The sequence below is a fragment of the Lytechinus variegatus genome, chromosome 3, assembly GCF_018143015.1.
Source record: "Lytechinus variegatus isolate NC3 chromosome 3, Lvar_3.0, whole genome shotgun sequence".
Taxonomy (NCBI): domain Eukaryota; kingdom Metazoa; phylum Echinodermata; class Echinoidea; order Temnopleuroida; family Toxopneustidae; genus Lytechinus; species Lytechinus variegatus.
In genome coordinates, this window is record NC_054742.1 from 22275432 (window position 1) to 22288794 (window position 13363).

A 13363-nucleotide genomic window follows, 5' to 3' on the forward strand; every position below is an offset into this window, starting at 1 on the left:
CAGTTTAACAAGATTGATAATACTAAAGTCTTGGCTGAAAATTTTTTTGAAAAAATTACGCCCAGCCATGGCGTAATTTCCTTCAGCAAGGAATTCATCCACATTGTGCTGCACTCGACCCAGGTGAGGTAAATGGGTACCGGCAGGAAGTAATTCCTCAAAAAGCTGTGTGCACCGAGAAGGTAGCCTAGCTTAGCCGGGCAATAATAGCAGGGCCTGCTGGGAGAACAGTTTTCGGAACCGAAGTGGCTACCCTGGGTAAATATACCTTTATTATTATTATTATTATTATCATTATTATTATTATTATTATTATTATTATTATTATTATTATTATTATTATTATTATTATTATTATTATTATTATTATTATTATTATTAAGATTCAATTCACATTTTGCAAATGTTGCCCAAAATTGTCTTGATAGAAGTGATATGGTTGACACCAGTTTTGTATCAAGTTGTAATAATAGCCGTAATAAAAACTGTACATTTGAGTTATCGCCCCTAACTCGTAACAATGTATTGTGTGAGATAACAATTTTGAAAGATAAGAAATCAGTTGGCAATGACGGAATAAGTTCGTACATATTAAAATTATGTGGCCCCGACATTGTGAAAAGCTTGACATTATAAATAGGTCAATTTATTTGGGGATTGTGCCAACTATATAGGTGGAAAATTGCTAAAATAATACCACTACTAAAGAAATGAGATAAAATGAATCCCGACAACTACTGACCAATCTCACTTTTACCTGTGGTCTCTGAATTATTGGAACGAGTGGTACAACGCTAGCTTGTCAAATATTTGAATGAAAAGGAGATTCTTACTTCACATCAATCTTGTTTTAGAGCAAACCACTCCACAAATACTACTTTGATACAAGTTACGGATGACTTACTAATGTCTCTTGATAAAGGATACTATACGGGAGTTCTTTCGGTTGATCTGCAGAAAGCTTTGTCAACCATGATATTCTGTTGTGTAAACTCAAGTCTTATGTTAGGATTGATGGGAAATCATTGGAATGGTTTCATAGCTATTTAAGTAATAGAAATATTGTAACAATGATCGATGGATCACTCTCATCTGACATCTCTCATGGGGTGCCGCAAGGATCCATCTTGGGTCCAATCCTTTTCCTTCTTTTTATAAATGACTTACCTATGTGTATCAATAAATCAGTACACCTTTACGCAGATGATACCGTAATCTATTATTCTGATAAAGATCCCATTTCGGTTCAAAATACTTTACAACGTGAATTAAATTCTTTGAAAAATTGGATGTGGCAAAATAGATTAAAAATAAACTCTACCAAAACTGTGTGTTCGTTGGTTGGTACAAAACATATGATTCAGAAACATAATACATTATCTTAAAATTCAAGTTATTCCTATTGAACAGGTTAAATCTATAAAATACCTTGGTATTAATATTGATTTTGAACTAAAATGGAATAATCATATTTTGAACCTTTGCAAAAAAGTTAGTAAGATAATCAGTTTTCTTGGTAGACTGAGTTCTTTTTTGAATAAGTCTAAATCTTTCATATAAGGCTGTAATATTGCCACATTTTGACTATGCAGACATAATTTGGTCTTCTTTGACTAAATCATGTTTGAGCATGTTACAAAAACTTGCTTTTGTTTGTTTGAGCATGTTACAAAAACCGTGCAGGTAGGATCATTTTAAAATCTTAACTGTCTGAGCACTGACCAGTATGTGAAATTCATGATACTCTAGGCAAGACATTTCAATTTCGTTGTGGGAAATTATATAACAAATTACCTCTACCTCTATGTTAGGACTGTCGGGGGAGGGGGGGGGTATTGTGAACTTGCTCCATGAGTTCATTTATCCATTCTTATACATTTTTTACATTGATTTGTTATACATGTATTTATTTGTAATTTTCATATTGTAATTTTAATTTATTTTAGGGACCCTGGGAAAGAACAGGTTGGCTATTAATAGCCAATCTGAAACGGGTCTATCCCTACGTCTGTATTACATGCATTGTAAGCTTCATTACTGTTATATTGTTAATTTGTTATGTTGTTTTTAATTATTTGATCATGTAATGTTTATTTTGTTTACATTTATGCATTATTAATGGTGAATAAAAACCAACCAACATGCCAAGTCACAAAACGGAACAATCATCATTAGATATGATATCAGAGATTGTTCATGTTTACAGAATGCAGATTATTATGAATAGAGGCATACCCCAATGTAAAGTCTTTGTCACTGTCTGGGGTACTGTGTTTTAAAATCAAAATGCTGAGACAGCAATCCTTCATGTTACCATTACGGTAACCATAGGGGAAGGCGGGGTAAGTTGTGACAGTTTTTGCTTTTTGCATGTTAGAATTGATATGATTAATAATCTTGTCGAAATAAGTACCTTGCCTTGAAATTTAATTCTTCTGAAATATTTTCCACCTATATATAACTTTCTATCCCCACACTGAAAGTCATCGTGACCTTTGAAAAAAACGATGTCAAATGGCTCAACTTGCCCCATATATGGGGTAAGTTTGAGCCACCTTCTGGGGTAAGTTGAGCCACAAAAACTATGTACAAAATGTATGGGGGAGAACCAGCATGTCAATTTTTTGTTTAAAGACTTTTCACTTGCTAATTCTCTATAAATACTAACATCCTGTAAAAGGAAAAGAGCAGTCATGTAAATTTGCTCCTTTCAGCCTGCATTTCAATCGATTTTTATGGTTTGTTTGTTTTTAAGATACATTACCATAGGAATTACCATGGCTCAACTTGCCCCATGCTGTTTGGCTCAACTTACCCCAGTCCGAACTTAGTGCGATAATTTTGTATCCACACATTTATTATGCATCCATCATATAAAAGACTATGACAAGAATGAAGATCCATACCTGGACTAATAATGTTGTTATCATATCTTTATTATATTTAAAGACCTGTGTGTTTATAAAGCACCTATCTATTTCACACTCTTTTTTACTTTTTTGGCTGAAATTCATATTTTCCCTCTAAAAAACTACTTTTTGTTTCAAAGTTGGAAACAATGTGGTGGGGTTAGGGGTTATGCTATGGGTCATCAATACATCACACCACCACAATGTCTGACTCATTCATTATTGGCCTGGGGCGGGTGGCTCAACTTGCCCCTATGCTCAACTTACCCCGCCTTCCCCTATATATTAGGAGTGAACAATTCTTTTGGACTACTTAAAACAAAATATTGATTTCAGACTTGAAATAAATAACCATGTACCAGAATGGACCTGGTACCAACCCACAGTGTATTTTATGTGCAAAGGCCTCAAGTGTCCACTTCCACAGGACAAATGACTGAAAGTATTACAACTTTGTTTCCCTGGTTAATGCACATATGACATGCAGCAAGTCATTCTTTTTCTTAATTTAACTGTAACGGTCATATCCATGATCATATTGTATTTACATTAGTGTTCGTTCACTATCAGTTATACATTTTGTTCAAACCACAGTACAGGTGTTTAACTTTGTAGAATATAACTTCTGGGCCTATGTATTTGGAATTTTTCATGATTTTTTTGTCTCAAACAAGAAATACCTGCAAGGTTTATGATGTAACAGAGTTTGTTATCAACCGCATTGTTAAGGTTATTGCAAAGGTCATAGCATTTTGAACAGTTAGACGATCGTCACCAGAATATTTCCAACATCAAATAAGAATACCTGTGCAATATAGAACAAAATAACAAACCTGCCAAACATAACACTTCCACTCATTGTTGTCATCTCCCCAAGAATAGCTGAAATAAGTGATGACTTTCCACTTCCCACTTGACCAACTACCATTGTTAGTTTACCTGAAAAAAGAAAGAACCAAAATCAAATTCACATATTTCATGGATATACACAGAAAATATACAAAAATTATACTGATTAACCAACTAATGTAAAAAAAAAAATGACAATTGTTGCTAGTTGATTTCCTGTTGAAAGATAGTATACTGGTGAGTAGAATTAGCTCTCTGAATATACATGTCATTGAGTTTCCCACAAGAATATCCTTAAAAAACACTGTGAAATGTATGAATCTATCAAATACAGTATACAGAAAGTTTGTGATGGTATGTATACTTACAAATTTCATGAAATTTTTTATTTATTTTAATTATTCAATAAATGCTTACCTGCTGGGATCTCCACATTAGCTCGAGATATGATAGGAAGGTTGCTATCTGAATCCCATGTGAAACTTGCATTCACAAGCTATAAATGAAACAAACATTCATTTTCTCACAATTACATCAAGTATTATCATCATCATTTGTTCTTAAAATTGTCATTTTTCCTTTCACAACAGGTTTTTATAACATCACAACACTCCCTCTCTCAAATATCAATATCCCATATATCTTAATGTCAACAATCAACCTAACTAAAATTCTGTTATAATTATATCCTTCAGAGAAATGTACGCATATCAGTATTGTAATATTCTCTTGCACTTGTACTGCTCACTCCAAGCTTCAATGTTTAGAGATTCATGAAAGTCTTAACTTCTTAACCCATGGTGTTTCCATCTTTTCTCTTCCACTTTCTTTACCATTCTTTTCTGATAGACCTAAATTTTAAATGAGCTCATTTACAATATATTTCACATGCTCCAACTCAATTGATTTGAATTAATTCTGTGTATGTGTTTATTCCATTCTTTCTACCTGGGATGTACAGCAGCAAATAGGATTTCATACCTTAACAGCTACATCATCAGGGATTGGACTGGGTGCCACCTCTAACCTTGATAGGCGATCAACTGATCCATATCCATATTTGTGCGATGTATCTTCATTCTGCAGCAGCGATGATTTCTCACTGGTCGAAGGTTGTCGGAAACCAACAGCAGGAACCTAATGATGACAACAAATTAAAAGTACTGCATGCCATATATTCTATGATTTAGCATCATTGTCAGAAATTAAGGAGTTTCTTTCATAATGCTATTCATGCAATTCATTTTAAAGTTGTTTGGGCAGTCCTAGATAACTTTACAAGCAGCTTTATTGATCACCCCAGGTATATCTATAATATCTGAATTGTAATTCATTGATTTGACAAATCTACGGGCTTGTTGTGCATATTAAACATTCATATCTTACAAACATGTAGGGGAAGGCGGGGTAAGTTGTGACAGTTTTTGCTTTTTGCATGTTAGAATTGATATGATTAATAATCTTGTCGAAATAAGTACCTTGCCTTAAAATTCAATTCTTCAGAAATATTTTCCACCTATAATTTTCTATCCCCACACTGAAAGTCATTGTGACCTTTGAAAAAAGCGATGTCAAATGGCTCAACTTGCCCCATATATGGGGTAAGTTTGAGCCACCTTCTGGGGTAAGTTGAGCCACAAAAACTATGTACAAAATGTATGAGGGGAGAACCAGCATGTCAATTTTTTGTTTAAAGTCTTTTCACTTGCTAATTCTCTATAAATACTAACATCCTTTAAAAGGAAAAGAGCAGTCATGTAAATTTGCTCCTTTCAGCCTGCATTTCAATCGATTTTTATGGTTTGTTTGTTTTTTAAGATACATTACCATAGGAATTACCATGGCTCAACTTACCCCAGTCCGAACTTAGTGCGATAATTTTGTATCCACACATTTATTATGCATCCATCATATAAAAGACTATGACAAGAATGAAGATCCATACCTGGACTAATAATGTAGTTATCATGTCTTTATTATATTTAAAGATGTGTGTGTTTATAAAGCACTTATCTATTTCACACTCTTTTTTACTTTTTTGGCTGAAATTCATATTTTTCCCTCTAAAAAACTACTTTTTGTTTCAAAATTGAAAACAATGTGGTGGGGTTAGGGGTTATGCTATGGGTCATCAATACATGACACCACCACAATGTCTGACTCATTCATTATTGGCCTGGGGCTGGTGGCTCAACTTGCCCTATGCTCAACTTACCCCGCCTTCCCCTACATATTTAGCATATAGTGGTTACCTGGCCATTATCTTCACCATCATGGTATGTATCCTCCCTTAGCACATCAGCAGTAGCAGCAGTTTCCACTTCAGGGGCAAGGAAGAAGTTGAGCAAACGGTTGGAACTGACCACTGCATTGACCATGACAGCAAGGGTCATAGGCAATAAGAACAGTGGTATGGTGAGTTGATTGAAGAAAGATAGTGAGGCAAAGGCCACATCAGGAAGAAGAGGTTTCCCAGTGAAAAGGGTGTAGGTTCCAAATGACTGCAAAATAAATATTTGTATTGTCTTCAAATATACGTTTTGATCCCATCAACAAACAAACACTAATACACACTTCCTATTTGCCTTGAACTTGGGAAAAAATAATAATGTATGGGAGCCTTAGAAGGAAGTGGTCTAATAATCTATTCCCAGAATATGATAACATCTTTCTTCAATACAATTGCTATTGTTGAAAGCCATGCCTTTTCTCATGAATGCATGATATACCTTTTAACGGTATACGAGGAGTCACAAGCAGTCATTATCTCTGTTCTATTTATTACTTGATTTTTGTGATATTGATAAAAATGTGATTTTCCTAAATATTCAATTTATATCAATTATCAAATACTTATCAACTATTTAATCTATAAAAAAAACTAATCCTATTTTTAAGAAAACAAAACCATTTAACCATTTATAATGAATAGCTTAAGAATGTAATTACAGATTTTCTTCATCACTTGGCCATATTTGTTGACTTATAGAGCTGGCATATTTGATATTACATCATCAATATTTGATTAATAAGAAATAACATGACACCATTATCAGACAGGGAGATAGAGAGTACCAAATTAAAGGACATCAAATAAACCCAAGATTTTGCATTTCTTTGTTCTTACATCACATCTCACAGGAGCATTAGTTTCAATGTATTATTGGCCTAGTTCTAGGCATTTAGAATCAGGCTAATAATACATCATGTGGTCATATCTTGACCTTGGTGAACCGATTCTTACCAAATTTTTGCTGTGGATGTTTTTCATTTTGCTGCTCTGAGATATAAAATTAAAAATGACAAAAAGAAAATAAAAAACCCTGCCAGCTGCCACTGTATATATGATAGTTCTAGACTATATACATGTAAAATAAACTTGATAAAAACAGTTTAATAAATGTAACAATCTCTAGGATGATACTTACTATAAGTGTCACAAGAATGGGTCCAGTTGATGTTATAAAGACTGAACAGAGAATTGAAAAAAAAAAGAATTTTGAAATCAATAATTTTATATATAAAATAAACAACTTATAAGTAGGTATTTCAAAGTTCAGATGTCCAATATTCAGATGATGTTTGTCAGAAAGATGAGAGTTAACATCTAAAGTAATAAATACCAAACCCTCTGGTTTGTCATATAAAGTTTATTGATGTATATAAAAGCAATCTAATTCATTTGAATACTTTTAGAATATATCATTTATTGAATTGGAAAATTTAAAGATCAAGTCCACCCCAGAAAAATGTTTGATTTGAATAAATAGAGAAAAATCAAACTAGCATAACGATGAAATTTCTTTAAAATCGGATGTAAAATAAGAAAGTTATGGCATTTTAAAGTTTGCTTATTTTTCACAAAAGAGTGATATGCACAACTCAGTGGCATGCAAATGAGACGGTCGATGATATCCCTCACTCACTTTTGTTTTCTATTGTTTGAATTACACATTTCATTTTTTACAGATTTGACAATAAGGACCAACTTGACTGAACCATATGGTATTAAAGGAAACCAAAACCCCAGAAGAGAAGCATATTTCACATTATCTCCTCCTGACCATGACATATACGGTTTATATTTTCACATGACATATGTTGTGCTCAGAAGCAGGCAAGATGCAATTTGAAAGATAATGAAGAAAATCTGAAAATTTGTGTACAAAACAAATGGAGAGTTGTCCACAAAATCAGCCATTTTAAAGCACGTTTGCCAATTTGAGGATGCCCATAGAAAGTACATCAACAAGAGTTTTCAAACTCCCATAACTTGCTTATTTCATAACCGATTTTGATTAAACTTTATTTAAAATTGTTCCTCTCATTTTAGCTTTCCAATAAGATTACTTCTCTTCTTGGGTTTTGGTTTCCTTTAAACAATGCTAATTCTATATGTTCATGGAGGAATTAATTGTTGTTTCACTGGAGGAGAAAATTATAATTTTTCATATTTCATATAATAAAATACAAAAGAAATAGTGAGTGGATGACGTCATCAGTCTCCAAATTTTGTATATCGACCAGGATGTGCATTTAACCGTTTTGTGAAATTAAGCGAAGCTTTAAAATGTCTTAACTTTCTTATTTTACATATGATTTTGATGAAATTTTCAGTGTGATGCTCGTTTGATTTTTCTCTTCTATTCAAATGAACTTTATGTTGGGTGGGGTTGTCCTTTAAACTCCAACACTAAGTTCAAAATACACTGCTTGAAGGTGCATGAATTGGTATGATTGTATTTTGTATATTGTCCTTTGGTAAATATAAAAACCCTACAGTTAAACTTAATCACAATATTATGCACATGCTAAATAGTATGTTATCTGTGATATTACAAAAAGTGAGAAGTCTTACTTGTAGCAACAATATTGCCATTGATCTTAAACATAGCCCACAGTTCATTGGTCCTCACTGTCTCAATAGCACTACAGTAAAGTTCCTCCCATCCATACAACTTCAAGAGTTTGATACCCTGCAACATCTCATTGGACAACTTAAGACGAGTGTCAGAATAGTGCTGATAAAGGAAATAGAATTCAAATTAAGATGTTAAGAATTTATGGATATTTTATATTGTATGGCTTCTATGATACATATCATATCTGATATTCACTCACATATTCTGGAAAATTCTTTTAATTCTTGTAAATCCCCTTGTAACTCAAACGATCACATTTCATATCTACTGACATGGACATGCGACATTATGATTATTCATTGTAGACAGCACGATGTGTATTATGCATAAATGTAAATGGAAGTCTAATGTGAGTGAATTTTCAATGTTATCCCTTCAAACCATGCTTTAAGAACCATTGTTTATACCTTTGATATTTTAGCCAAATCTAAAGGAGTTACTAATGTTGGCAATTAAAAATTTACCATAATCATTTTCATTTCATCCGACAAATTAATTGAATATCTGATGTGCAAATCTCATGCAACTGAACCTTCTGTTTCCAGAAGTGCCTAATACACCAGTATCAGGGAACAGCATATATGGGACAAGATACAAATGGGTCTTAAATTTACGAGAAACTTACACATATAGTTCATACGATGTTGGATTGCACCAGTCTGACTTCATTAAAGAACAGCTCTGCTGCTTGGTTTGCAGCTTGAGAATTCAAGGTTTTTGTTGAATAATTCAATTTTTTTATGACATACTTTTTATGAGATCCTTTCTGGGTGTATGAAATAAGAAATCTAAAGCTCACAAGATTTAACACTGGTTCGTGTCATTTCAACAGCAAGAGAAAAATCTTGTCTTGCCTGGTTTCAAATGCTCAATACTCCAACATGAGGGGGGATGTCAACTTCAAATGCAACAGAGATACATATCCAAACAGGTTAATACTGAGGTAGAGCAAGTTTGTGATAACATAAAGAAAAAACAAGTGGAATGCCTCTGGCCGTCTCACCTGCATCACACGGCTCAATATAGCAGCAGTGCTGACCTTGAAAACTACTCTAACTCGCACAAGATCTTGAGTGATACATGGTTACTCTTATGTCCACTCTTTATGAACAAGACCAATAAACTTACAAATTATGATGGTTATTCAACAAAAACCCCCAATTCGGCCAAAGTTCATTGACCTTACATGACCTTTGACCGTGATCATGTGACCTGAAACTCGCACAGGATGTTCAGTGATACTTGATTACTCTAATGTCCAAGTTTAACGAACTAGACCAATAAACTTTCAAAGTTATGATGGTAATTCAACAGATACTCCCAATTCGGCCAAAGTTCATTGACCCTAAATGACCTTTGACCTTAATCATGAGACCTGAAACTTGCACAAAATTTTCAGTGATGCTTGATTACTATTATGTCCAAGTTTCATGAATCAGATCCATAAACTTCCAAAATTATGATGGGAATTCAACAGATACCCCCATTCGGCCAGAGTTCATTGACCCTAAATGACCTTTAACCTTGGTCATGTGACATAAAACTCATGCAGGATGTTCAGTGATAATTGATTAACCTTATGTCCAAGTTTCATGAACTAGGTCCATATACTTTCTAAGTTATGACATTTCAAAAACTCAACCTCAGGTTAAGATTTTGATGTTGATTCCTCCAACATGGTCTAAGTTCATTGACCCTAAAATGACCTTTGACCTTGGTCATGTGACATGAAACTAATAGGATGTTCAGTAATACTTGATTAACCTTATGGCCAAGTTTCATGAACTAGGTCCATATACTTTCTAAGTTTTGATGTCATTTCAAACACTTCGGAAAAGCGGCGCCTATAGTCTCACTCTGCTATGCAGGTGAAACAAAAAACAAGCAAATAGACTAAAATTTGCCTTTGAAGCATCTTCAGTATAATTTATAAACAATTTCACCTAGGCTTTGCAATTTAATTTGGGAAAACAAAAATAAATTGAGATAAAGTACACAAAAGTCACAAAGAATCTAAATCATGATGCTGGTTTTACTTACAAGGGTTGTCTTTTGGAGTTTGGACATGAGACTAGCAATCTTCATCTGGAATGGTAGCAGGAAAACAAACACTGCAGACCCAAGCAATGCAGATAATCCAAGTTGTTGGTACAGCAACACTAATGTCACAGTGATCTGGTGCAGGACAAAAACATGAAAAATGTGTTTCTCTTTCTTTGATATACACAGAATTGTGATTTGCCCATCCAAATATATCCAATTGTAAGGTTCAGAAAATTATAGGTTTAGAGGTAGAAAATAAAGTTCTAAGTCAGCAAACTCAATTATCAAACTGAAGGGGAAATAGTGAAACTAAGATGCAAATAAATAGAACTGTAACCGAAGAAGTCTGGTAGTGCACTGTTTAATGTCTGGGCTGCTTTGCCTCAGCTAAAATCAAATCATTCTATAATTTACATGAATATTTAAATCAGAAATAACAACCAATCAAACTAAAGAAAATGGAAGGATCAAACTAAAATGTAAGAACCCAATTCATAAGATAAACCAATAAGGAATGAGATGAGATGACAAAGATGTCTGGTGATTATGTAATAATGGAAGTAGAAACTAAGGAGTCAGGTGAGGGATGGAATGAGTGGAACACCTGAAAAGAGAATAGAGAAGGAATGAAGATGACAAAAGAGAAACAGAGGAAAGGCATTCAGAGTAGAATGAATGAATGACAACTGAATATCATTAAACTCAAATAACCTAAGTCCAGACTGCAAGGGCAGTGCTGAAAAGAAATGCAAATGAACTAAAGTCTAGACAGAACAGAAATGTAAAACACCTGAAGAAAACACAAGTCAAAGGAAATTAACAAAATAGTAAAATGACAAAATAACCATCCTACACAATCATAGAAATATCCTTATCATGATCAGTTAAAATTTATCATATATCCAATTTTAGTGTTGCTGGTGTCTTACCAAACACCAAAAGTACAAAAAGGGAAATTGTACTGTGCATGACATTCAGAAATGTTCACACACTATCTAGTTCTGTTAACACTGCAGAAGAAGGGGAAGGGGTTTAAAAAGGAGGGCACCAAACAAATTAGGGAAAGAAGAATACACCATTCATTCAACTTAAAATCTGTGAAGTAAGATGGGACAATGATTAGCCCCATGCCCCTCTAATCAGAAGCAGTATTCAGATTGTATGACCCCTTAGTTTAAGACTTAGCTTCTTTGAAATACAACTATTCTGCAGTCTGATGTGTGGCACTGTAATTTAAATTTTTAAGGTTCATTCGTAAAAAGCCAGTTGATGGAATAGCTTTCCACAAAGTGTTTTGAGAAGACAAATATTCTGTTCTGATAAAGAAATGTGCATGATTTTGAAAACACGACCAAACTTGCTCAACAGAATGTTACATAACTGGATATTATTTCCTTGGAGATATTTGTCTCTCTGAACTCCTGAAGGCCTCCTCTCATAACCACAAATATTTATATATTTTTCCCACAACATTAGTAGTAATGTACATCTCCAACATAAAAGTAATTTTGGAAGGTAAATGTCTTGAATGATAATCATTACTATCTTCTTCATCCTTCCTCTGCTGTTATTAGAGATCTACAGTATATTTATACTGTCAAGCTTCATTCGTGTTATTACACAGTTTGTGGTGATAGTGGGATAGAGCAAGAAATGCAGGAAATTCAAGACAAGGCTGAAGCTGTTTATGGAAGAATCAATTAATTTGATAATGGGCAGGAACAGAACAGTAAAATGAGATTCTTGATCAACATATCAGTAAAAAAAGACACCAATAACCAACAACATTCAAGACTATAATAGTAGCCATCATTAATAGTAAAAGTTATCCTCCATTGTAGATTTCATAAAATTTGACAATGATACTGTATCAAAAGATTGATATTCATGGGCTAATGTTAGTCTACGCGAAGAGTAATAGACCGGCAGTAATGCATCTTCTAAAAGCAGAATAAAATGGGGAAATGGTACTGTGTTAAAAGATTAATTTTCATGGGCTAGAGGTTGATCTTACTGAATAAAATATGCAAATACCTGAAGAGGAATAGACCAACAGTAATGCATCATTTGAAAGCAGAAGAGAAGTGACATGGCATCTGTGGACATGTGATTGGTAATCTGTCCCATAGTCATCATCCCACCTGTTGTGGCATAGGTAGACAGACGAAGTGACTTCTCATAAACCATGGTCTGTAACAAAGATATTAGTCATGAAATGAAAATTAATCAATCTTTGAAGCATTGCTTTAAGTGATCAGTATAAACAAAAAAACAGAATTAATAATTAAAATGGCATTCTTACCAACAAACAATACTGAATTCTTCAACAGCTGTATCAAATATCATATTTGCTAAAAAGTATAATTATGAAATAGATATGACAAACAATCACTAAATAAAACAATGATTTACACAAGCTTTATTGCTAATGTTTAAAAAACCCAAAAGATTATGAAGAGGAACTTTGGGATGAATGTGCTTACCTGAATAGCTGTCCTTACGTGCATACTCTCCAAGATGACCCAATGGTAATGAGTTTGAAGACACAAGAACTTAATAGAAGCTGCAAAGAACATAACTCCCACCAAGACAAAACCATTCGCAAAGAAGTTTGAGAATGTGATGAAACCAATGTTCTGT

The 13363-nt window shown here is 33.7% G+C and overlaps 1 protein-coding gene across 2 annotated transcripts in view; it reads right to left on the reverse strand.

The window, feature by feature from the left end:
• LOC121410513 (ATP-binding cassette sub-family C member 9-like) overlaps positions 1–13363 on the reverse strand; it is a 57464-nt gene that overhangs the window by 23819 nt on the left and 20282 nt on the right. For both annotated transcript variants that reach the window (XM_041602662.1, XM_041602661.1), the window contains exons 6-14: positions 13207–13359; positions 12758–12913; positions 10721–10855; positions 8617–8779; positions 7187–7227; positions 6011–6259; positions 4740–4895; positions 4176–4254; positions 3743–3848 (exon numbers count right to left, since the gene is read on the reverse strand). In XM_041602662.1, coding sequence (XP_041458596.1) covers positions 3743–3848; positions 4176–4254; positions 4740–4895; positions 6011–6259; positions 7187–7227; positions 8617–8779; positions 10721–10855; positions 12758–12913; positions 13207–13359 — 1238 coding nt within the window. The remainder of the gene's footprint in view (positions 1–3742; positions 3849–4175; positions 4255–4739; positions 4896–6010; positions 6260–7186; positions 7228–8616; positions 8780–10720; positions 10856–12757; positions 12914–13206; positions 13360–13363) is intronic.